Source organism: Oncorhynchus kisutch, linkage group LG2, assembly GCF_002021735.2.
Source record: "Oncorhynchus kisutch isolate 150728-3 linkage group LG2, Okis_V2, whole genome shotgun sequence".
Lineage (NCBI taxonomy): Eukaryota > Metazoa > Chordata > Actinopteri > Salmoniformes > Salmonidae > Oncorhynchus > Oncorhynchus kisutch.
The window spans coordinates 60304735-60332057 of NC_034175.2; the positions used below are offsets into that span (position 1 = coordinate 60304735).

Consider the following 27323-nt stretch of genomic DNA (forward strand, 5'->3'; position numbering starts at 1 on the left):
CACCAAACTCAAACAATTTAAAATCATTTACATTTTATTGTAAAAAAAAGAAACTATAGACCTATAGATTCACGTGTTACACTGATAGCCCAGTAGACTGATTGCCACAGTGAATCCCATAGAAACAAAAAGTAATTGTTATTATTATGTAATTACAGTATTGCTGCTGTATGTAACTATAATTTCACCACTTATTAGATAACCTATAGCCACACACGCATGCACACACACACACACACTGTATCTCCACTTGTTATATCCAACATAAATTCCATCAGACTCCAGGCAGCCCAAGGCTAGTGGATAGTACCAGACTAGTTCACTTTACCACAATACTTTTAGTAACCTTGACTGTAGGCTATGAGGAGCAGTTGGTGTCAATGTGTTTATCAGGTTAGCTGGTAGATCCAGAGAAAAACACTGGCCGTAGCTGCGAGAACGTGCCATTGAGGTAGTAGTATGGGTGGTGCAGCTGAAGTATTGAAGGAGAAGAAAGTCTTTGCTGATATCTCTGTATCTGTAATTTAAAAAAAGATGCTGACTGTACAGTATGCACACTGCCAAACATACACTGAGTATACCAAACATTAGGACCCCCCCAGAACAGCCTAAATTCATCAGGACATGGACTCTACAAGGTGTCGAAATCATTCCATAGGGATGCTGGCCCATGTTGACTCCTGATGCTTTCCACAGTTGTGTTAAATTGGCTGCATGTCCTTTGGGTGGTGGACAATTCTTGATACACACAGTTGACTGTGAAATACCCTTCAGCAGCGTTTCTTGACAAAAACTGGTGTGCCTGGCACCTGCTACCATACACCGTTCAAAGGCACTTAAAGGTTTTGTCCTGCCCATTCGCCCTCTGAATGGCACCCATATACAAGCCATGTCTTAAAGGCTTAAAAATCCTTCTTTAAAGTGACATCAATATGAATTCACCTGGTCAGTCTATGTCATGGAAAGAGCAGGTGTTTTTAATGTTTTGTATACTCAATTACTTTTGTTAGTTATGTCCTAGAGAGCTCCCAGTCATTGGTAGGGTTAAACGCCACTTTAATTGCATCTTTATTTAGTTGTCATGTTTGGCCGGGTTGTTGTGGTGAAATAGACTGAAGAGTGTGTAGGTGTCCTCTGAGTGAGTGACGTAACTCGTGTAAGTGTTTTTAAACTGGATGAGAGTTGTCTAACATGCAGTTCTCATCCAAGTATTTTCTCAGTATAAATTGTATTTTCTCTGAAAGGTGTTTACTGGACCTTTGATGGTTGCCTGGGAGATAGCCTTCACCAGAGGGTTTTGGATGATGCAGGTGTAGCTGCCATACAATTTGATTGGCTGAAGGGAGCTGATGAATCGAGTTATCCCGGCGGAGTTGTTGAAGAAGCTAGTTTCACTCTCATTCAGGACGTTGTCATTGACGTCCAACCAGGTGATGTTTGGTTTGGGGAACCATCTCTCTGCCTCTGCCGTTAGGGTAGTGTTTACCCGCTTGAATTTGGGGGCTGAGAAAGCTGAAGTGAAGCATATTTTCAGAGTAGGCTACTTTGTATGCAGTTCAATATTCAGTGTGAAATATTGAGAATGTCTAACAAGTTGGCTCCTTACCTGCAGCTCTGAGGTTAACACTGGCAGTTCCCGAGGAACTAGGAGTGTTCACACTGCAGTAGTACACCCCATTGTCTCCCACTTTTACGTCCCTCAGCAACAGGGAGGCATTGCCTCCACCTATGGCATCTGAGAACAGCAGGGTTCTATTTTTAAACTGGGGGTTTTGCTCCGCCAGCTGGACTGCTCCTTTATCATACTTGTACACCACTTCACTTAGCCCCTCCTTCGTCCAGGTGATTGACACCTGACTGGTCGATTCCCTGCTGTTAGTGGAAGTCTTGAACTTGCAGCTCAAGATGACATCCTCTCCCAAGTACCCGATGGGCCACTTGTCAATGCTATCCACAGTGCCCTTGGAACCCCCCAAGCCCTGACCTAGAGGACAGCACACAGCAGAACACAACATACAGGAAGCTTAATTTCCATACATAGAGATGTGTGCAGTTCATAGGAACTATAGTTACACACACACACACTGGCAAACGCACACAGGTACACATGCAATCTCACATATGCTCAAATACATGTTAACAGAGACATCACATGAATATTGACAATGATGGTGACACAAGTCAATATATATGCTCACTACGTACCTGAAAATGACACAGACAAGATGAGAATGATGAGTCCAGCAGTTACGAAGATACTGACTATCAAGCTGCAAAAGGAGATGGGGGTGAAACTATCAAGAACTTTCCAAGTCAATTGAACATCACAATATCCAATGATTAATTAATCTCACTATGCATTTGTTGGTGATAAAAAGCACAGCTGTTGCTGGGCCTCAAACAACAACAACCATATATATATTTTTTTTAAACACATTGTGTCCTCACCCCCACAGGATTATCTGTCCAAATGAGGCCATGGCTCCTCAATGATAGCTGGCTCTTTTTATAGCAGGGTTATGATAGTTCCAGCTGCTCCCTTTACCAGAGTCCACATACAGTATCCATGTGATGTGTCGTCTGCAGCAGCTACATACTGTATGAGATCGACTGTAGCTCCACATCGGAAGTCCTCACCCACTGTATGTCATTCATGTAATATCAAATCCTGTACTCAGGAAAGCGAGGGACTCTCCTTGAGTAAATATTGTCACTTAGGTATGTGTGCACTGCTTACTGACTTACCATTAACATTTTTAACCAGAGGGAAGAAATAGGGATATAAGCAGACTTATGGCTTAAGCCCTTGGCTCCATAGGAGTGTAGACCATTGACTGATCTTCAACACGGGGTCCCCACTGGGGTGCGTGCTCAGCCCCCTCCTGTACTCCATGTTCACCCAGGACTGCGTGGCCACGCACGTCTCCAACTCAATCACGAAGTTTGCTGACGACACAACAGCGGTAGGCCTGATTACCAACAACGACAAGACAGCCTACAGGGCAGAGGTGAGTGCCTTGGTGGAGTGGTGCCAGGAAAATAACCTCTCCCTCAATGTCAACAAATCGAAGGTGCTGATAAGACTGCAGGAGACAGCAAGCCCCCATCCACATTGACGGGCCGCAGTGGAAGGTCACAAAAGCTTCAAGTTCCGCAGCATGCACATTACTGACGCCCTGAAATGGTCCCTTCAAGTTTTAATGTCACGTGCACAAGTACAGTGAAATGCCTTTCTTGCCATCTCTAAACCCATGTCACGCCCTGGTCGAAGTATTTTGTGTTTATCTTCATTTATTTGGTCAGGCCAGGGTGTGGCATGGGTTTTTGTATGTGGTGTGTTAGTATTGGGATTGTAGCTTAGTGGGGTGTTCTAGTTAAGTCTATGGCTGTCTGAAGTGGTTCTCAATCAGAGGCAGGTGTTTATCGTTGTCTCTGATTGGGAACCATATTTAGGCAGCCATATGCTTTGAGTGTTTGGTGGGTGATTGTCCTTAGTTTCCTGATGTCCTTGTTCATGTCTCTGTGTTAGTTTGCATCAGTTTAGGCTGTTTCGGTTTTCACGTTACGTTTATTGTTTTTGTATTGTTCGTGTTTCGTCTTCATTAAAGATGTATCGAATTAACCACGCTGCATTTTGGTCCGACTCTCCTTCAACTGAAGAGAACCGTTACAATCCAACAATGCAGTAATTAATAACATAATACTAAAAATAACATACAGTAGAACAAAAACACACAAGAAAGTAAGTTCCAGTACCATATTTACAATGTGCAGGGATACTGAAGTGATGTATAGAGGTAAGGTGACAAGGCATAAGGTTCTATGATAATTATGATAAACAGAGTAGCGGCAGCGTATATGATGATTATATGTGAGTGCGTGTGTGTAGAGTCAGTATAAATGTATTTGCATATTATGTGTGTGTGTGAGCAAAATATGAAGTGAGTGCCAGTGTGTGTGAGTGTGTAGGGCCCTTGAGTGTGCATAGAGACAGGTCAAAAATCAAATAAAAGGGTCAACTCAAATAGTCTGTGTAGCCATTTGTTTAGCTATTTAGCGGTCTTATGGTTTGGGGAAAGAAGCTGTTGAGGAGCCTGTTGGTGACAAACTTGATGCCAGCACCTCTTCAACCTCAGGAGGCTGAAAATGTGGCTTTGCCCCCAAGACCCTCACAAAATTCTACATATGCCCCATTGAGAGCATCCTGTCAGGCTGTATCATCACCTGGTACGGCAATTACACCGTCTGCAATTGCAGGGCTCTACAGAGGGTGGTGCGGTCACCCTAACGCCTCATCAGGGGCACACTGCCTGCCCTCCACGGCATCTATAAGGAGGAGGCAGTACAGGTGCATCAAAGCTGGGACAGAAACTGATAAACAGCTTATAGTGTATCTGCAGTCCATCAGACTGTTAAACAGTCACCACAAGCCGGCCTCCACCCAGTACCCTGCCCTGAACCTCAGACACTGTCACTAGCTGGCTATCACCCTCTACACTACCCTGTACCTTAGAGATCGCTGACCTACAGTTGAATTCTGAAGTTTACATACACCTTAGCCAAATACATTTAAACTAAATTTTTCACAATTCCTGACATTTAATCCTAGTAAAAATGCCCTATCTTAGGTCAGTTAGGATCACCACTATATTTTAAGAATGTGAAATGTCAAAATAATAGTAGAGAATCATTTCTTTCAGCTTTTATTCTTCATTCCCAGTGGGTAGGAGGTTTACATACACTCAATTAATATTTTATAGCATTGCCTTTACATTTTTTTACTTGGGTCAAATGTTTTGGGTAGCCTTCCACAAGCTTCTCACAATAAGTTTGGTGAATGTTGTCCCATTCCTCCTGACAGAGCTGTTGTAACTGAGTCAGGTTTGTAGGCCTCCTTGCTCGCACACACTTTTTCAGTTCTGCCCACACATTTTCTATAGGATTGAGGTCAGGGCTTGGAGATGGCCACTCCAATACCTTGACTTTGTTGTCCTTTAGCCATTTTGCCACAACTTTGGAAGTATGCTTGGGGTCATTGTCCATTTGGAAGACCCATTTGCGACCAAGCTTTAACTTCCTGACTGATGTATTGAGATGTTGCTTCAATATATTCACATAATTTTCCTTCCTTGTGATGCCATCTATTTTGTGAAATGCACCAGTTCTTCCTGCAGCAGAGCACCCCCACAACATGATGCTGCCACCCCCGTGCTTCACGGTTGGGATGGTGTTCTTCGGCTTTTTAGCGTACCCCTTTTTCCCTCAAACATAACAATGGTCATTATGGCCAAACAGTTCTATTTTTGTTTCATCAGACCAGAGGACATTTCTCCAAAAAGTACGATCTTTGTCCCCATGTGCAGTTGCAAACCGTAGTCTATCTTTTTGCTGTTGTTCTGGGATTGATTTGTACTTTTCTCACCAAAGTACGTTCATCTCTAGGAGACAGAACGGGTCACTTCCTGAGTGGTATGATGGCTGCGTGGTCCCATGGTGTTTATACCTGCCTAGGGACTGCGGTTGAAAATTAGCCGGCTGGCTAAAACCGGCACTTTTACTGAAACGTTGATTAATGTGTACTGTCCCTATAAAAATAAAATAAACTCAAACTCAATATTGTTTGTACAGATGAACGTCATACCTTCAGGTGTTTGGAAATTGCTCCCAAGGATGAACCAGACTTGAGGAGGTCTACAATTTTTTTCTGAGGTCTTGGCTGATATTTTTGATGGCAAGCAAAGAGGCAATGAGTTTGAAGGTAGGCCTTGAAATACATCCACAGGTACACCTCCAATTGACTCAAATGATGTCAATTAGCCTATCAGAAACTTCGAAAGCCATGACATAATTTTCCGGACTTGTCCAAGCTGTTTAAAGAAACACTCAACTTAGTGTATGTAAACTTCTGACCCACTGGAATTGTGATACAGTGAATTATAAGTGAAGTAATCTGTCTGTAAACAATTATTGGAAAAATGACTTGTGTCATGCACAAAGTCGATGTCCTAACCAATGTGCCAAAACTACAGTTTGTTAACAAGAAATTTGTGGAGTGGTTGAAAACCAGTTTAAATGACTCCAACCTAAGTGTATGTAAACTTCTGACTTCAACTATATGTACAGTGGGAAGAAAAAGTATGTGTACCCTTTAGAATTACTTGGATTTCTGCATAAATTGGTCATAACATTTTGTCTGATCATCTAAGTCACAACAATAGACAAACACAGTCTGCTTAAACTAATTATAAATGTTTCATGTCTGTATTGAATACACCTTGTAAACATTCACAGTGCAGGTTGGAAAAAGTATGTGAACCCTTGGATTTAATAACAGGTTGACCCTCCTTTGGAAGCAATAACCTCCACCAAACGTTTTTTGTAGTTGCGGATCAGACCTGCACAACGGTCAAGAGGAATTTTGGACCATTTCTCCTTACAAAACTGTTTCAGTTCCACAATATTCTTGGGATGTCTGGTGTGAACCGCTCTCTTGAGGTCATGCCACAGCATCTCAATCGGGTTGAGGTCAGGACTGACTGGGCCACTGCAGAAGGCGTATTTTCTTCTGTTGAAACCATTCTGTTGTTGAATTACTTCTGCCTTTTTGGTTGTTGTCCTGTTGCATCACCTAACTTCTGTTGAGCTTCAATTGGCAGACAGATGGCCTTACATTCTCCTGCAAAATGTCTTGATAAACTTGGGAATACATTTTTCAGTCGATTATAGCAAGCTGCCCAGGCCCTGAGGCAGCAAAACTGTGTCATTACACACACCTGGTTCCAATTCCTTACTGATTGTGTTTGTATAAATATGCCCTTTGTTTCCCCATTGGGCTGTCGATTATTGTTCCCATGTCCGTTGGTCGTGTGAGTACCTATGCGGTGTGTCAGCCTGTGCTGCGTGTTTTGTGTATTACGGGTCTCGTCCCTTGTCGTTCTACAAGGTTTATCATCGCTCTTTTGTTTGGGTACATCCCAGTGTTTTGTATAAGTGTTTGTTTTGGGTGTATTAAACTCAGATGTATTCCTGCGCCTCTCTCAATCCTTTACACAAGCGTGACAATGATCCCTCCATAGTTTACAGTTGGGATGAGGTTTTGATGTCGGTGTGCTGTGCCTTTTTTTTCTACATTGTTCCTTCCAAACATCTCAACTGGAGTTTCATCTGTCCACAGAATATTTTGCCAGTAGTGCTGTGGAACATCCAGGTGCGAACTTCAGAGGTGCAGCAATGTTTTTTATGGACAGCAGTGGCTTTTTCCGTGGTGTCCTCCCATGAGCACCATTCTTGGTTAGTGTTTTATGTATTGTAGACTCGTCAACAGCGACGTTAGCATATTCCAGAGATTTCTGTAAGTCTTTAGCTGATACACTAGGATTCTTCTTAACCTCATTAAGCATTCTGCGCTGTGCTCTTGCAGTCATCTTTGCAGGACAGCCACTCCTAGGGCGAGAAGCAACAGTGCTGAAATTTCTTCATTTATAGACGTACTGTCCATACTGTTTTTACACGCATTCACATACTGTCCATACTGTTTTTACACGCATTCACATTTAGATTCCGGACTCAGGTCTGGTAAGTAATTTCCTGCAGTTCCATTTTGATATGGGGTGTCGTGCTGTGTATTTATATACTGTATTCTTGACATGGCTCATTCTAATATTTCTACTGTACATTGCATTTTAGTGACTGTTTATAAACACTGCATATTTATTCATATACTGAATTCTTGACATAGCTCACTCTAATATACAGTACCAGTCAAAAGTACACACCTACAGTACTCATTCCAGGGTTTTTCTTGATTTTTACTATTTTCTACATTGTAGAATAATAGTGATGACATCAACACTAGTCCAACGCTCTAACCACTAGACTACCCTACCGCCCCAAATTAACAGGGGCACCTTGTTAAGTTCATTTGTGGAATTTCTTTCCTTAATGCGTTTGAGCCAATCAGTTGTGTTGTGACAGGGTAGGGGTGGTATAGAGAAAATAGTAATATTGGTGAAAGACCAAGTCCATATTATGGCAAGAACAGCTCAAATAAGCAAAGAGGAACGACAGTCCATTACTTTAAGACACGAAGGTCAGTCAATCTGGAAAATGTCAAGAACTTTGAAAGTTTCTTCAAGTGCAGTTGCAAAAGCCAAGCGCTATGATGGAACTGATTCTCATGAGGACCGCCACTGGAAAGTTAGTCAGAGTTACCTCTGCTGCAGAAGATAAGTTTATTAGAGTTAACTGCACCTCAGATTGCATCCCAAATAAATGCTTCAGAGTTGAAGTAACAGACACATCTCAACATCAACTGTGCAGAGGAGACTATGTGAATCAGGCCTTCATGGTCAAATTGCTGCAAAGAAACCACTACTAAAGGACACCAATAAGAGACTTGCTTTTTGCTAAGAAAGGTCAGGGCAGGAAGTATGGTCAGGCAGGCGGGTTCGGTGTCAGGACGGGCAAGTGTCAAAAACAGGAGGACTAGGAAAAACAGACTGGGAAAAATTGGAGCTAGGACATAAACGCTGGTTGACTTGGCAAACAAGACAAACTGGCACAAAGAGACAAAACACAGGTATAAATACACCAGGGATTATGAGCGTGGGGGTGGAGACAAGCACAAGGACAGGTGAAACAGATCAGGGCGTGAAAGTAACATTAACTTAACTGTGTACGCGACCAATACACTTTGATTTGATTTGACAAATGTCCTCCAGCTGACTTGGTTCAGAGAAAGTTTTTCCAATTGAGGCCACTCTCTGCCTGGACGTCTCCCCTCCAAGTGTTTCTGCAACCCCTCTTCACCATGGGGCTTCCATTTCAGGGACTCGCAAGGGTGTTGGAGGCCGGTTTTCGTAGGGTGTGTCCAATCCAACTCCACTTTCTTCTTTCTGTTTGTAGTTCAATGGGTTCCCGTCCATTTCTCAATCAGTGGACTCGGTTCGACATCTTTGTTATTGAGGTGGCGTAGTACAGTTGACATCTGTTTGGTTGATCTTCATGTTTCTGATCCATACAACATCACCTGTTTCACATTTAAGATGTCCAGTTCTTCAATTCAGGATGTAGTCTTAACTTAAATTCCAATTCCAATTTTCCTCAATGCTTCCTCAAGAATTTGGAATTGGAGTTTACTTCCTCAATTGACTGAATTGGAATGGTATTGACCCCAACCCTGGATATCATTTATGCACCACATTCTCCATGAATCTATTACAGAAATTGATGCTGTGATTTAATAGATCTACAGATTTATATTAAAACATCCTAGAAGTGGCACAACGTTTGGTTACATTATGAAATGCCTTTAATGAGCTCCACTTCCCTTTTACTGAGCTCCACTTGTCACGGGCGTCCTCCTCTTCATCTGAAGAGGAGAGGCGAGAAGGATCAGACCAAAATGCGGCGTCGTAAGTGTCCATGGTAAATCTTTAATAAAGAAAGTACTGACACTGTATACAAAACAATAAACAAATGACGACCGTGAAGCTACAACATAGACAATCACCCACAAACAAACAGTGCAACCCAGGCTACCTAAGTATGATTCTCAATCAGAGACAACTAATGACACCTGCCTCTGATTGAGAACCATACTAGGCCGAAACATAGAAATACCCAAATCATAGAAAAACAAACATAGACTGCCCACCCAACTCACGCCCTGACCATACTAAATAAATACAAAACAAAGGAAATAAAGGTCAGAACGTGACACCACTTCCCTTTAATGAGCTCCACTTCCCTTTAATGCCGTTATTGCCACAGTTCGGTATTCCAGTAGAATGTTGATTTTGATGTGTCAGTGCATTACTGCTAATATCATGCTAATATCATGCTATCTTCATCAACTGGTGCAATCTAAAAAATTACAAAGACAATAATTGTGGAGTCACAGACCTCACCCAGTTTTTATTTTGGTAGAGGATGGGGTGAAAACCATGATCACATGACAGCTTTTGAAACAACTTAGGTGCTTTCCAGAGGGAACTGAAATAGGACCATGTTATTTAGTCACAACAGCTGAACACAGCAACCCATAATTCAGACATGTTGCCCTCTGAACCTCAGCACCACTGATAATGATGAGTCCAGTTAACAAGAAAGTAAGGACGATCATGCTGCAAATAAACCAAAATAAATAAAAATCCAAGTAATTTGAGCATCACAATATCAAGTTCATCACACTATGCTCTTGAAAGCACAGCTATCGCTGGCCTCGAATAGCAACCACAATATTTTCCCTGGAAAAACAACATCGTAGCTATTGCTTTACCTCTAGCAGAATACTTTTTTATGTGAAGCCATGGTTTCTTGGTAGATGTGTCTTTCTCAGCAGTGGGGTTATAGTTAGTTCCAGTCGCTCCTCATCTTTTGCCAACAGCAGCTACTTCCAAACCCACACTATGCCATTCATGCAACTCAGGAGAGAGAGGGACTCTCCTTGGGTCAATATTTACACGTAAGTGTCTGCACCGCTTACTGACTAAACAGTAACATTTGACCAGAGGGGAACACAATTTGGGTAGAAAATAGGGATAACATCTATCCACCACGTTCTCCCTAGAGAGCCTCAACAGTTGCACATCAACCTATAATCAAAACATTTCCTCCTGTGCAATAAGATGAGGATGATGATTCCAGTTATTATTATGGTAAGGATGATAGTGCTGCAAATGAAGATGGATTTAAAAATAAATCTAAATCAATTTAGAATTTTCCAAGTCAATTGAGCATCACAATTTCCAATGATAATCCAATTGTACCATGCCCTTGTTGGTGATCTCTGGCCTTGAATAACAACCACCCTATTTTTCCAGGTAAAAACACATTGAACAGAGGCCTCACTTCCAGAAGATGACCTTTCCACATGAATCCATGGTTTCTTGGTTGCTGTGTCTTTCTTAGCAGGGTTATGGATAGGTCTAGTTGCTCCTCTTACCAGAGTCTACCTTCTAATCAAATCAAATCAAACTTTATTTGCCACATGCGCCGAATACAACAAGTGTAGACTTTACTGTGAAATGCTTACTTACAAGCCCTTAACCAACAGTGCAATTCAACGAGAATAAAATATTTACCAAGTAGGCTAAAATAAAAAGTAATATTAAAAAGTAACACAATAAGAATAACAAGGCTATATACAGGGGGCACCAGTACCGAGTCAGTGTGCAGGGGTACAGGCTAGTTGAGGTAATCTGTACATGTAGGTGGGTGCGAAGTGACAAACAAACAGTGAGTAGCAGCAGTGTACAAGGGGGGGGGGGTCAATGTAAACTGGTCCTGGATGGCAGGAAGCTTGGCCCTAGTGATGTACTGGGCTGTTCACACTACCCTCTCTAGTGCCTTACAGTCAGATGCCGAGCAGTTGCCATACCAGGTGGTGATGCAACCGGTCAGCATGCTCTCGATGGTGCAGCTGTAGAACCTTTGTGAGGATCTGGGGTCCCATGACAAATCTTTTCAGTCACCCGAGGTGGAAAAGGTTTTGTTGTGCCCTCTTCAAGACTGTCTTGGTATGTTTGAGCCATGATAGTTTGTTGGTGATGTGGACACCAAGGAACTTGAAACTCTTGACCCGCTCCACTACAGCCCCATTGATGTTAATGGGGGCCTGTTCGGCTCTCCTTTTCCTGTAGTTCACGATCAGCTCCTTTCTTTGTCTTGCTCACATTGAGGGAGAGGTTGTTGTCCTGGCACCACACTGCCAGTTCTCTGACCTCCTCTGACCTCCTCCTTGTAGGCCGTCTCATCGTTGTCGGCGATCAGCAACACTGTTGTGTCATCAGCAAACTTAATGATGGTGTTGGAGTTGTGTTTAGCCACGCAGAAAGGGCAGTGTGGAGTGCGAATGAGATTACGTCATCTGTGTATCTGTTGGAGCGGTATACGAATTGGAGTGGGTCTAGGGTGTCCAGGAGGATGCTGTTGATGTGAGCCATGACCAGCTTTTCAAAGCACTTCATGGCTACCGACGTGAGTGCCACGGGGCGGTAATCATTTAGGCAGGTTACCTTCCTTGGGCACAGGGTCTGCTTGAAACATGTAGGTATTACAGACTCGGCCAGGGAGAAGTTGAAAATGTCAGTGAAGACACTTGACAGTTCGTCCACGCATGCTTTGAGTACCCGTCCTGGTAATCCTTCTGGCCCAGCAGCTTTGTGAATGTTGACCTGTTTAAAGGTATTGTTCACATCGGCTACCGAAATTGTTATCACACAGTCATCCAGAGCAGCTGGTGCTCTCGTGTATGCTTCAGTGTTGCTTGCCTTGAAGCGAGCATAAAAGGCATTTAGCTCATCTGGTAGGCTCGCGTCACTGGGCAGCTTGCATCTGGTTTCCCTTTGTAGTCCATAATAGTTTTCAGGCCCTGCCACATCCGACGAGCATCAGAGCCGGTGTAGTAGGATTCAATCTTAATCCTGTGTTGACACTTTGCTTGTCTGATGGTTCATCTGAGGGCATAGCGAGATTTCTTATAAGCGTCCGAATTAGTCTCCCGCTCCTTGAAAGCGGAAGCTCTAGCCTTTAGCTCGATGTGGATGTTGCCTGTAATCCATGGCTTCTGGTTGGGATATGTACGTATAGTCACTGTGGGGACGAAGTCATCGATGCACTTACTGATGAAGCCGATGACTGAGGTGGTGTATTCCTCAATGCTATTGGATGAATCCCGGAACATATTCCAGTCTGTGCTAGCAAAACAGTCCTGTAGCTTAGCATCCGCGTCATCTGACCACTTCCGATTGAGCGAGTCACTGGTGCTTCCTGCTTTAGTTTTTGCTTGGAGGATAGAATTATGGTCATATTTGACAAATGGAGGGTGGGGGAGAGCTTTGTATGCATCTCTGTGTGTGGAGTAAAGGTGATCTAGGATTTATTATTTGAAGAGCCTCATCAATCGCTGGCATCACTGAAGGCTAACTTCTTAAACCTGGGGTCAAGTGCATTCTATTCCATTCTGTGGAAATGTCTGTCCATTGATGAACATAGGGTGTCCATCAACTCTGTCACATGTCCTGTGGTTACATTTGCTTCTTACTGGTGGCTGGCTGTGATTCGCTGCAGACCCTTACACAGGAGTATAATTTTTGAGGCTGTCACATAGCTGAAAAGAGAGAACAGTAACATATTAGTTCAGGTTCATGTTGTGATACTACTGATACTACATTCTCATCTACTGCTCATATACATATATAATACTGGATTAAATAATGATGTAGTAATAACTGCTTACTGTACCTCTCTCCACTGATCTCCACATTGACCTGCTCAAAGGGTTCCAGGACTCTGCACATCTCCTCCACCACCTCCCGTTCCTCTTGGGTCCGAGCATCAACAGGTGCATTGACAATGGCCAGAGTAGAGATGATGATGGCATCCTTTGACTCAAGAAACCGCTTCAACATATAACATGTTGAATTCAACCTTGTAGTGAAGTCTTGTTTAGCCTTGTAGTGTTGCGTAGACTTTAGTTTTTCAGCACCCACTGTGCTCCTGTGGAAGTCTTCCACAGCTGTTTTCACTTTGTCCACAGTGGGCTTCATCACCTTCAGAGCATCTCTTACAATCAGGTTGATTGTGTGGGCAAGACATGGATGATGGGACCATTTTAAAATGTTCATGGCTTTGGTTATGTTAGCTGCATTGTCGCTAACACAACAGACCACTTTTTCATCTACTTGCCATTCTCTGGCCACTCTCAATAGTTATTCTTCCAAGTTCTCTGAGGTGTGTCTGTTGCTGAACTCAAAGCAGTCCAGAAGACAGCTAGACATCGAAAAATCTTCAATGATGTGACATGTAACCGACATGTAAGAAGTGGTTACCCTTGATGTCCAGCAGTCAGTGGTAAGGCAAACTGCAGTAGCTTTTTGAACTCTTTCCCGCACTGAAGCCTGTGTGCTTTCGTACAGTTGTGGAATAAGTGATTTTGAAAGGGTTTTCCTGCTTGAAATTGTGTACATTGGATTTAGACTATTGCTATTATTTCTAAAACCTCCGTCCTCCACGATAAAAAATGGCTGGAAATCGTCTGCAATCATTTTAGCCAATGCAATATCAATTTGGCCTTGTTTTGCAACAGACATAGACTTTGGCATAAACTTGTCCATAGACGACAGTGTTGCTGTGGGTCGCGGAGCAGGCCTACTTGACTGCTGGCTCCACCACTATCACTAGCAGGCCCACGAGTTTCTCGATGCTCTGCTACAGCGAGCTTTACAGTTGGGTATACAGTTTGCATATGACGGTGTAGTGTCACGACTTCCGCCGAAGTCGGTTCCTCTCCTTGTTCGGGCGGCGTTCGGTGGTCGGCGTCGCCGGTCTTCTAGCCATAATCGATCCACTTTTCATTTTTCCAATTGTTTTGTCTTGTCTTCCCACACGCCTGGTTTCAATCCCCTCATTACATGTTGTGTATTTAACCCTCTGTTCCCCCCATGTCCTTGTCCGGAATAGTTTATTGTAAGTGCATGTGCACGTTTATCTGATGTGCGACGGGTTTTGTACTCATTGATTGTTTGTTCTGGATGCCGGTAGTTTTATGTATTAAACTGCTCCGTTGTAAACCCAGTTTTTGCTCTCCTCGCCTGACTTCCCTGCCGCCTGTACGCACCCCTTACATGTAGGTTGTGCGTGAATTAGTTCATTCTATTCATTTAAATCTTTTGATTATTCATATCTTTCTTTTTTTTAAACATTTTATAAATAGATTTGGCTCTTCTGATATGCGAGCCGGCTCCCAACCTTCACCTACAAGAGCCGGCTCTTGAGGCCGACTCGTTCGCGAACGACCCATCACTAGTGCCAGCTTCGCTTTATGGTGGTAAATAGACGGCTACGAATAATACAGATGAGAACTCTCTTGGTAGATAGTGTGGTCGACAGGCTATCATAAGGTACTCTACCTAAGGAGGGAAGTACCTCGAGTCTTCTTTAATATTAGTCATCGCGCACCAGCTGTTATTGACAAAAAGACACACACACCCCCACCCCTCGTCTTACCAGAGGTAGCATCTCTGTTCTGCCGATGCATGGAAAATCCTGCCAGCTCTATATTGTTAATTTCTTCGTTCAGCCATGTCTCGGGGAAACATAAGATGTTGCAGTTTTTAATGTCCCGTTGGTAGGATAATCTTAATATTAGGTCATAAATTTTATTTTCTAATGATTGCACGTTAGCAAGAAGTCATGGATCCGGGCCTGTTCCAGTGAAAGCAGGATATCCTTCTCAGTATAACAGTATAATCATCAATTGTTGATCCATAACCACATTACATGACATGCTGAATAAACCGAGGTGTCTGTTTAAACTACTAGCACACAACTCAGACTCCGATGCATACCCCACAAGACATGCCACCAGAGGTCTCTTCACAATCCCCAAGTCAAGAACAGACTATGGGAGGCGCACAGTACTACATAGACTCATACAGCCGTGGCTATATGGAACTCTATTCCACATCAGGTAACTGATGCAAGCAGTAGAATCAGATTTAAAAAACTGATAAAAATACACCTTATGGAACAGCGGGGACTGTGAAGAGACACACACAAGCACAAACACACTTACACATACATATAATAAGACACATACTCTACACACACATAGATTTTGTATTGTAGTAATGTGGTAGTAGAATAGTGGCCTGAGGGAACTCAATGTGTTGTGAAAGGTGTTATGAAATGTAACCTCATGTAATATTTTAAATGGTATATATTGTAACTGTTGCTAGACCCCAGGAAGAGTAGGTGTTGCCTTGGAAGCAGCTAATAGGGTTCCTTAATAAATACAAATACAGTATGTCACTGATGGAACGAGAGGAACACTCATAGAAAGTAATGGACACTGATCCTTGAGTCAATATTTTCACTTGCCACTTATTTTTTGGTCAGCTAACAGTACCACTTGACCAAAGGGTCACAGAAATGTATTAGAAACTGATGGTATCATATCACCATGTAAAATCAAATAATGAAAGTAGACAAGGGTTTTCATGAAAAATTAAAAAAATTTTTTTTTAAATAATTCCCAGCTTCAGATGCTGATGCAGTTCCTATAATGTAATATGACAGCTCTAGAAGGTGAAGTGAAACGATGTGTGTGCTTTCCAGGGGGAACTTGGGTTAATGTATTCTGAATAAAAGCTCTCGGACAAGATATCACCATTTAACTTTTTTGACTTGTTGAAGAGATCAAGTACCTTTTCTTTGTTTGAATCTCGGTAACTCCAGTAATTCCGTCTCAGACCATCTGCAGGAATACAATATTCTTTTTCAGACATTCAAGAAATGAACATAACTGCCCCTCAGGCCTTTATAGAATAAAAATCTGCAATTTTAATAACTTCCTTGTGGCATTTTCACATTCGGTAAGCCACCATGGCGAATCTCCACAGTTTTGACGTTCCTCAGAGACTTCTCTCCATGCTGACCAAAGCTGCAGGTGTTTTTGTTCTCCTGGCTGTCTTCATTCTGGAGTACATATTGAACTTGAACTTTCCATGCTTCTGCAGGCCTGCATGGGAAAGCCCACTACATATAGGCCCTCATGGCTTACTGTACATACTGTGCCCACCCACTATAATAACTTGTGCTATCATGCTAGTTGATAAGATGTACCAGAAGACGTTTTCCAGCAAGAGATGCAGTGGGTGCTGCACAAATTATAACTGCTGCAATTGCTTCTTTTCACTTACCAAACTTGGGATCACATTTCTGTCTGTAGTATTCTACTGGATAGCTGCTGTTTTCATAGATGGAGAATGGTATGTGTGCTATCAGACCAACAACCATCCAAAACAAGTTGGAATTCCCTGTAAAGAAACGGAAAACCTGACCTATGACGAGAGACTTGTCCTCACTGATTACAAGACTGACTCAGTTGTAAGTAATGGTTTACATTATGTTCAGAATGGAACAAAAATTATCATGTAAAAAAGGCTGTAAAAATGTTACTGACAAATGCATCACAAATTAGATGCAATAAATTATATATTGAATACTAATAAATATCCCTGCCATTAATTAGGCATGTGAATGTGTGTTTAGGTTTAAAATTTGATAATGCAAATATTTAGACTGCCCAGGGATGGATGAAAAGTGTCTATATAACCAACTGTCATTTTAAAATATATGGGATTTGGATCAGATCTTTTCAATAACCACATTTTCATCCACAGTTTATATTGTCATGTTTGCCTTATAAAACAAATATCACGACAGGTGTGATGAAAACATAAAATGTCTGTACAAATGTCATATCAACTATTTGTTTTTTCGTTCAAAATATTCGCACAGCAAATATTGATATAATAAATAATCATCTCTAAGAAAACTTGGAGGCATTCGATGATATTCTACATTGTACTACCACTACAATGTGGAAAAGCAGGTGTTAAATAAGGTGAACTGGAGACTGGTGTGTCACTTTACTAAGAGTTTATAGGCAGATTAAATTAGTTTTGATAAACTTCACATTGGTTAAAGTTGGAATCCGCGGAACGGCCACTGGTTGCCCTCACCACTGTTTATATTGCCAAGCTGAGGAGCATTGTGCAACAAGGTTAAAAAAAATGCAGTAGACGTAGGCTACATATTGTGCTCTTCTGTCGCACGTGCAATGATGTCGAGGGGGAAACAATTTGTTCCTTGTTTGCAGTAACTTCTTTGTTTTTGTAATATTGCAAATGGACGTGGCTGTTTCACCATTAAGGATTCCAGCTTTAAAGGTAGACTTGGTGAAATGACGTTGCCACAAGCAGCACCGCAGTATCCGCACACGGGTCCGCTTCGCGCAGTGTGTGAAAATAGAAGTCCTTTCTATTTCTGACGCAGATCATGCTGAAAGTCCTGCCTCTTGGGGCAGCAGGGTAGCCTAGTGGTTAGAGCGTTGGACTAGTAACCAAAAGGTTGCAAGTTCAAATCCCCGAGCTGACAAGGTACAAATCTGTCAGCCTGAACAGGCAGTTAACCCACTGTTCCTAGGCCGTCATTGAAAATAAGAATTTGTTCTTAACTGACTTGCCTAGTAAAATAAAATAAAAAAAATTAAATCTTCTCATTGGTTTATAGAAGCAGGTGCCATCTCCTCATTGGTTATTGGTTAGAAGAAAAAGCCTGGAAGGAAGAGAGATGACTAGAAACGATTTGGTTGACAGTTTTATGTGGGTTAATTGGCGGAGTAGAGGACATTGTGCATTTCAGGTAAAATAACAACTCAATGTTTATATTCCTAGGACAAATAAATAGGATAAATTAGCTAGCAAGTGCAAGCTAACTAGCTAAATTGGAATAAATGTTTAATGCGTTTCGACCTGTCACCAAATTAATATAATTGGTTCAGAGTTTGTTTTGATATTTTAACCTGCGTGTCGTGATCGCGTTTGGTGTGGTTGGACAAAATAAATGCATGCACGATGGCGCACGGGCGCAGCCGGTTTGGGTTCCGCTTCCACGGCAGGGAACCAAAACAGCATAGTTGTTGAGGAAATTGACCCACTATGCTGTTTACTTTCTGCATTAATGTCATATTGCTGAGTCTATCTTTAAGTGATGGATGGTGATGAGCTTGATGCAAATTTCCAATAAATATCTAGTTTTATTTGATAGCTGGTGACATGATGAATGCTTGGCTCCCAATGATCAAATAAAAATGATATTGCTATTATCCATACCCCTCATCCTATAACCTACCTGTAACGAATACGCTGGGAGTCAGAAATTATGTGCAGAATGTGAATTTAATAATGAACTGATGCAAATGAACATAAACGTAAGAGAAAACAATAACACTTAAGAACTGAGGGCTAAATAAAGGGGGAGTAATTGGGGTAGTGATGAAGTCCAGGTGTACCTAATAATGGTTTATCAGCGAACTGTTGTCTTCTTAAAATGCACCACAACCAGATTGGGCAAGTTTTGTATTAATTGCAATAGTTTGTGTCAAAAATGTTGGTAGAGTTGGATGGAAACGCATTGAACTTCTGATTTTTATTCGGTAGGCCTACATGGAAACCTAGAAATTCCTTCTTTTTTTCAACTGAAAGACAATGCCCAGAGCTTACCCATGATGTTGCAAAACGATTGACGTCAAGTCATTGTTTAAGTAAAGAATGCAATATTTGGGCTTGAAGTCGGGACTGTTTCCCTTACGATATGACATGCTAATAGTTTCAGTCTGTCTCTTTTCAGGGCTGTGTTTTATTGGAATGTTACCACCCACCAGCATGGCATTGTTTATTGATCAGAAACATCTGCAAAGTTCTTCCTCTTCTTGAGTCACGACTGGTCCAAATAGTTTTTCGCATTAGCCTAGACTTAGCCTCCTGAGCCATGGATCAAATTAAAATAGGGGGTGCAAACTTGTGCTTTTGCCCCTCCACCTTTTTTAATATATTATTTAACCAGAACATTAACAATTTTATGCTTTTGGCTCGCCTGTATAAAAAATATAAATGGTACAATTGCTTGATATGATTGCATTTTTGCAACCCTGCTGCCCCGAGATTAATTGTTTTGACGAAGTCTTGCTTTGGTGCAGCTAAACCACATGTGTTTATCCTATATTATAAACTGTGTGGTAGGCTTTAGTAGTCTGATCATCGAGCTCTGATCATTGAATTCCGAAAGGTTCATGCACCTAGACCTATATTTAAATGTGTCTAACATGTCCAGATTCCCTATTCCTGCGCTATATTCAAATACCAGTATGCATTCTACAAACGGTGGAATAGGCTAAATATGCTGGCTACTGCCATCAGCGGTGTTAACTAGCCATCTAACCTCTAGCAATATTCACTTGGAAATATGTGCCAATTGGATGCAAACCTAGTCAAATTTGTCAGTAGCTATCTACTTTTTTTTAAACATAAAGGAAAACTCTGCACACTGCTGCTCATGCTCCCAGATTATCTTTATTTACAACACTTCCACCCTTAGGTCTGCATCAGGCATTGACTTGAAACCGTTTTTATAGTTTCAATAATTCTAAATTGTGTTTTTTTTTCATCCTAATTTGAATATTGTATGTATATTACTATAAATATTGATCACATTCTGTGTATGATCATATATTTTGATACATTGAATGTTAATATTGTGAAATTATGTTATAGATTTTTACCTCCTGTTTCAGGAAGTGATGTCACTGAGTACTGCCCCTATATATAGGACCTTCCACCCCCCACCTGGGATATGGATCCCCGATGAAGACCTAAGGGTTGAATCGTTGTGAATAAATATCACTTGGGAGCATGAGCAGCAGTGTGCGGCGTTTCCTTTCTGTTTGCCTATTTCTCCAGCACCAGTGGAAAGTACCTGGATGTGCGGATGTTCTTCAGCGTTTGTCTTCTTTCTTTCCCAGGTCATTGGCTTGCCTCTGGTTACCCTGGGCCTTGTTTTCTGGCACATGTGTGAGTGCTGCTTCACCTATCTCAAAAGAACAAACAACCGCTGCCATCTTAATCAACCATATTATGAAAGGTTGTATGAAGAAATTCTGTCAGAGGAGGTAAACAATCATTTGAAGAATGAACTGCAGGAAATTGCGAAAGAGAGGGCCGAGAGGATCTGTCTTCGGCCCCTTCAGTTCATCAGGAGAGGGGATCCTGGGAATTCATGGCAAGATATTTCAAACTCTGATTTCTTTTTGTCAGACCAATATCAGGAGTCAGTGGGCACAGAAGAGTCATCTCATTCAATAGGTTACTGAAGACTCAGCCCAGTGAGTGTTATGATTTTTAAAAGATATTTAAAAAAAAATTTTTTATGAATTTTACGGATGTTGAAATTATGTACATTTTTCGGTTCTGAATGAAAATTGAAAATGCACATTTTCCAGATGTTGAAATGATGTCTTTTACATACATGGAATAACATTCATTTTCAGTTTTAAATGAAACTTGAAATGACGTCTTCTACAGACGTTGAAAATACATATTTGTTGGGTAATTTTTTTCTATAGCCAAATTTCAATCGTACATAGTTTTTCCCTTTAAATATTACTGAAGAAAGCCTTTATGTCACGCTCAAAAGTTTTATTTTCAATAACATAATGAATATTGCAGTATAGATGATTTTATTATTCACATTTATCACTCGCACTTATTTATGTTAGTCTTTTCGAAAGCTTCAGGACTGAAAGTAATCATATTCAACATTTCCTGACACAACCAACAGAACATACACTACCACAACATTCTCAGTAAATGTTACAAAAACGTTTTATTTGCTATGATTCTGATATGTGGTTGAATGCACTGACTCTGGATAAGAATGTCTGCTGAATGACCTAAATGTAGAAATGAACACTTGTGATTGCGACCCCATCCTCAGTAGCCTTTTCCAGTGTTTACTTCTTACGTTGTTACAAGTTACATTAAACTTTCCTTCTTAATTCACTCAGTAACGTTATGGGAAAAGGGTTACAGACATCTGTTTCACAAGTTTGGACAGCACAGACCAGTATAGCACAATATAGTACATTATACTGTGCTCTACTTTACCATACTGTAGTGTACTGAGCTGTACTCTACTCATCTATACTCTACTTTACTTTAATGTACTGCACTGTCCAAACTTGTGAAACATATGTCTATGATAATGTTATGTACTATGCTCTGCTCTGCTGTACTGTGCTGTCCAAACCTGTGAAATGGAGGTCTATGAATGCTTCAGATCTGGGGCAAATCAGAACCAATCATAGACATCTATGTTTGGGACAAATCAAGGCCAGTAACTGGACCAAATATACTGGACCAAATATGAACCAATCATAGACCTCTGTTTTGGCTAAATAAAAGCCAGTCTGGACCAGACTAAATCTGAACCGAAAAGGGGCCAAATCAAGGCCGGTCCTAACCGGACCAAAAACATGACGTCTGTGAATGTTGGCCAAATCAAGGCCAGGGTGGAACGACCAAATTCCAACTACTTTTCAATGTCCATGGACGTCCGGCATCGGTTGGTGCTCAGTGGGAGAAGAGCGTAAGGGTTTTATTCAAAAAGATAGTCAGGTTCTTCTTGATTAGCATTTCTTGTGCTGCAATAACCATTCTGATTCAAGCTTAATAAACTATGTTTATACAGCATTAAAGCGAAACTTTAATCAATACATAATTGTAGAGTAAATACTGCCACTTAGAGGAGATAAATAGCTAATGTGTTAAAACAGGTAATGTAGGAACAGAAGTGCCAAGTTCAAGTGTTGCTCTCCGTCTTTATTCATGTGACACACTAACAGTGTTATATATTATTAGAAAGGCTCTCAAGGTGTTTGGGAAAATTGTTATATGACCAATACTGTAGCATGCTACTCTGCTTATTCCGCTGCTCTGCTTATTCACCACTGGTGATTATTTCAAAGATCTCAATGACATTAAATTTAGACAACACTGTCACTGATGTAAAACCTACTGGATAGAAAAAGTATGTGAACCCGTTGGAATTACCTGGATTTCTGCATAAATTGGTCCTAAAATTGGATCTGTTCTTTTTTTTCTCTCACAACAATAGAAAAACAGTGTGCTTAAACTAATAAGCCACTGCTGTCCCAAAAAAATATTGCTGCACATCTGAAGTTCGCAAAAGAGCACCTGGATGTTCCATAGTGCAACTGGCAAAATACTCTGTAGGCAGATGAAACTTAAGTTGAGTTGTTTTTAAGGAACACACAACACTATGTAAAGTATGGTGGAGGGAGCATCATGGTCTGGGGCTGCTTTGCTGCCTCAGGGCCTGCACAGCTTGCTATCATCAACGGAAACTTGGGAATACATTTTTATCAAGACATTTTGTAGGAGAATGTAAGGTGGTCTGTCTGCCAATTGAAACTCAACAGAAGTTGGGTGATGCAACAGGACAACAACCCAAAACACAGAAGTAAATCAACAACAGAATGGCTTCAACAGAAGAAAATACGCCTCCTGGAGTGGCCCAGTCAGTCCTGACCTCAAACCGATTGAGATGCTGTGGTATGACCTCGAGCGGTTCACACCAGACATCCCAAGAATATTGCTGAATTGAAACCGTATTCTACAGAGGAACAGTCCAAAATTCCTCCTGATCGTTGTGCAGGTCTGTTCCGCAACTACAATATTTGGTTGAAGTTATTGCTGTCAAAGGAGGGTCAACCAGTTATTAAATCCAAGGGTTCACATGCTTTTCCTACCCTGCACTATGAATGTTTACATGGCAACTTTATTAAACACATGAAAACGTATCATTGTTTGTGTGTTATCGGTTAATTAAGAACTGTGTTTGTCTATTGTTGTGATTTCGATGAAGATCAAAATTTGATGACCAATTTATGCAGAAATCCAGGTAATTCCAAAGGGTTCACATACAGTGCCTTGCGAAAGTATTCGGCCCCCTTGAACTTTGCGACCTTTTGCCACATTTCAGGCTTCAAACATAAAGATATAAAACTGTATTTTTTTGTGAAGAATCAACAACAAGTGGGACACAATCATGAAGTGGAACGACATTTATTGGATATTTCAAACTTCGGGAATGGGAATGGTAAAAAATTTCAGTCTCTCGATGTGCAAAACTGATAGAGGCATACCCCAAGGGACTTACAGCTGTAATCGCAGCAAAAGGTGGCGCTACAAAGTATTAACTTAAGGGGGCTGAATAATTTTGCACGCCCAATTTTTCAGTTTTTGATTTGTTAAAAAAGTTTGAAATATCCAATAAATGTCGTTCCACTTCATGATTGTGTCCCACTTGTTGTTGATTCTTCACAAAAAAATACAGTTTTATATCTTTATGTTTGAAGCCTGAAATGTGGCAAAAGGTCGCAAAGTTCAAGGGGGCCGAATACTTTCGCAAGGCACTGTACTCCTTCTTGCCACTGTATGTACTTTGGAAATTACTTTGCATCATCATAATCCTACCACTTTATTACCAAATGTTTTGATAAACCATAATGTGTTTTTGTATTGATTTTAAGGTTGCTTACTCAAAAATAAAATTGCAATAAGGTTTTTGTGAAGTTTTTCATTATATCACTGAGACAAAGGGACAGGGCAGGGTAGGTTACTTTCTAAATGTATTCTGTTACTAGTTACCTGTCCAAAATAGTAATCAGTAACAACTTTTGGATTACCCAAACTCAGTAATGTAATCTGCCCTTAAGAGGCATTGGAAGAAGACACAAATGTATGTTGCCAATTGAATGACATCTATTGCAGGGTAAATCAATGTTAAAACTTACATAGCTGAACATATATGGATGTTAAATGTTACTTTATGGGTTGGTTATGTAGGCTTTTTCTAACCCATCTCTTTCTACTATATATAATAATACGATTAAATGATATCTTTACATTAAAAACCAGTCTATCAAAGGGCCTCCCGGGTGGCGCAGTGGTCTAAGGCACTGCAGGCGGCGCACAATTGGCCTAGGGTCGTCCGGGTTAGGGAGGGTTTGGCCTGCAGGGATATCCTTGTCTCATCGTGCACTAGTGACTCCTGTGGTGGGCCGGGCGCAGTGCACGCTGACCAGGTTGCTAGGTGTACAGTGTTTCCTCCAACACATTGGTGTGGCTGACTTCCGGGTTGGATGCGCACTGTATTAAATGCAGTTGTTTCGGAGGACGCATGGCTTTCGACCTTCGCCTCTCCCGAGTCCGTACGGTTGCAGACAGAGACAAGACAGTAACTACCAAATGGTTTTGTGGTTATGCTCAGGTCTTATTAATCAGCTCTGTTGTTTATGATTTCGTTGTCATGGAGGACTGATTGGGCCCCATGGGCCTCATTGATTCTAATTGAAAAATAAATGCTGTGCTCATGCTTTTAGAGCTACTGAAAGTGCTATTTACATGTGAAATCTAAATGCCTTTTGCTATAGAAAAATCAATGTGCTGTCTGTTGGTGACACATTGGTGACACATTGATATCTTGATAATATGCTGCTGTTTAAAGTGCAAATCCACAGATGAAACAATAACAAATTCTTCCCCCCGTCTCTGTTTTGGTATAAAGCTGAGGGATGGGCCTGAATAAATGTAACCAGATTAATAGAAAGAGCTATGGATGCAAGGACTGACCATCCATGATATAAAAAGTATTGTTTTAACCATGTTATGAGGCTATACAGTGTTTGTTTACATTTACAACATTACAAACATTGGAGAAAAACAAGCTTATATTTTGGGTTCTTGTGGAGTGTGACAGTTGAACTAAGCTCATGAGACATTTATAAGTTATATTCTTCAATTGATGTATGTATGTATGTATGTATGTATGTATGTATGTATGTATGTATGTATGTATGTATGTATGTATGCATATAGATTTAAACTCAGTTTTTCACAATTCTTAGGTCAGTTAGAATCACCACTATATTTTAAGAATGTGAAATATCGGAATAATAGTAGAGAGAGTGATTTATTTCAGCTTTAATTTCTTTCATCACATTCCCAGTGGGTCAGAAGGTTACATACACTCAATTAGTATTTGGTAGCATTGCCTTCAAATTGTTTAACTTGGGTCAAACGTTTCGGGTAGCCTTCCACAAGCTTCCAACAATAAGTTGGGTGAATTTTGGCCCATCCGTCCTGACAGAGCTGGTGTAACTGAGTCAGGTTTGTAGGCATCCTTGCTTGCACACACTTTTTCAGTTCTGTCCACAGATTTTCGATGGGATTGAGGTCAGGGCTTTGTGATGGCCACTCCAATACCTTGACTTTGTTGTCCTTAAGCCATTTTGCCACAACTTTGGAAGTATGCTTGGGGTCATTATCCATTTTGAAGACCCATTTGCGACTAAGCTTTAACTGATGTCTTGAGATGTTGCTTCAATATATCAACCTAATTTTGCTTCCTCATGATGACATCTATTTTGTGAAGTGCACCAGTCCCTCCTGCAGCAAAGCACCCCCACAACATGATGCTGCCACCCCGTGCTTCACGGTTGGGATCTTGTTCTTCGGCTTGCTAGCCACCGTAACGGATTACAGTTACTGTTCTTTTGTAAAGGATGACGTCTAATCAGTTACTCCCGACCCCTGGTCTTTACATCAGGGTTATAGGTAAGTCTTTACATCAAGGTTATAGGTCCAACTGCTCCTTTTAGTGCACATACATCATGTGTCATTTACATCATCTATGAACTCGATTGTAAACCCTGTATTAATACAACACATTTAAGACTAGGAATGAAAAAAGAATGAAAAGAGTCAATAAAAACTTAAATATTTACTACACAACATACATAAGAGGATAAAAAAAAAAGAATAACAATCAAAACTGAACAACTAAAAAGCACCCAAAGAGAAAGCAAAGCTAGAAAAGTGTGTTTTTTAATATCTCGTTTAAAATCAGCATGTCCACAGTTTCAGCCCCCCTCAGGTTCTCTGGCAGGCTATTCCAGAGGCTGGCGGCATAATAACTAAAGGCTGCGTCTCCATGCCTCCTGGTCCTAGGCTTTTGTATAGTTACGGCAAGTGCCAGAAGACCTGAGGGACCTACAGGGTACATAACTCAAAAGCAGGTCTGAAATGTATTGGGATGTACCATCGTGGATTGATTTAAAAACCAATAGAAGAATCTTAAAATATATTCTAATGCAGTTGACCAATGGCTTTCTTGGGTAGACCAGACAGTAGTTAAGCCTGCTTGTTATAAAATCATGGATGAGTCTCTCTGTATTAGCCTGAGGAAGAAATGTCCACACCATGGCAATATTCCTCAGGTATATAAAGCTATTTTGGTCACATTCCTAATATGTGTGATCTGGAATCTTTACCTGACGTTTTATCTTTATTGGGCGTGAATTAAAACATGCGGCCAGATTCTCTCTGTGCTTTGACTCCAACGATTAGTACCTCCGTCTTGTCTTGATTTAGTTGGAGGAAGTTGTGAGACATCCAAGTATTTAAATCACTAATACAGTTTAATCATTTATACATGGAGCTAAAATCCTCTGGTGACACGAAATGCAAAGTTGTGTGTTGTCTGTGTAGCAGTGAAAATGAATTCTGTGCTTTCTGATGACGCTGCCAAGGAGTAATATATATAAACTTAACAGTACCGGACACCTGTGATATGCATTTTCTCTGAGTAATGTTCAATAAACTCTCAACCAGTTAAATTGGTCCTAAACCAATTTAGAACGGGACTGGAGAGGCCAACTCTCCAGTCTGTCTAGAAGGAGTGATCAAAGGTGATCAAAGGTGTAGAATGCATCACCTACCGGGTCACAGTATAGGCAGCTTCCAGTGCGGATTTGCATCTGCCTCTCCTCAGATGAGACGGGCCCGGCCAAGCCACATGGGTTCAGGTTCTGGAAGAGACTTGGAAAGGGAGGCAGT

At 41.1% G+C, this 27323-nt stretch overlaps 1 protein-coding gene and 1 long non-coding RNA gene across 2 annotated transcripts; one reads left to right on the top strand and one right to left on the bottom strand.

Annotated features, from left to right (window-relative positions):
- Positions 1-16: 16 nt before the first annotated feature.
- Positions 17-2954, bottom strand: LOC109904764 (V-set domain-containing T-cell activation inhibitor 1-like). The gene is made up of 5 exons (XM_020501911.2): positions 2449-2954; positions 2206-2270; positions 1607-1984; positions 1258-1512; positions 17-517 (listed from the first exon to the last, which is right to left on the bottom strand). Exons 1-5 carry the CDS (start codon positions 2478-2480, stop codon positions 390-392), a joined length of 858 nt encoding a protein of 285 aa, XP_020357500.2. The 5' UTR covers positions 2481-2954; the 3' UTR covers positions 17-389.
- A 13165-nt stretch (positions 2955-16119) lies between these two features.
- On the top strand, positions 16120-23224 carry LOC109869400 (uncharacterized). The gene is made up of 2 exons (XR_004204439.1): positions 16120-16890; positions 20369-23224. It is a non-coding gene; the product is annotated as an uncharacterized LOC109869400 (long non-coding RNA).
- Positions 23225-27323: the final 4099 nt, after the last annotated feature.

Coding starts and splice junctions, on each gene's coding strand:
- LOC109904764 (XM_020501911.2), bottom strand. CDS start 2,480: ATGGCCTCATTTGGACAGATAATCCTGTGGGG. Junction 1,985..2,205: donor CTTGTCTGTGTCATTTTCAG/GTACGTAGTGAG, acceptor GCTGTCCTCTAG/GTCAGGGCTTGGGGGGTTCC. Junction 1,513..1,606: donor TGTTAACCTCAGAGCTGCAG/GTAAGGAGCCAA, acceptor GCTTCACTTCAG/CTTTCTCAGCCCCCAAATTC.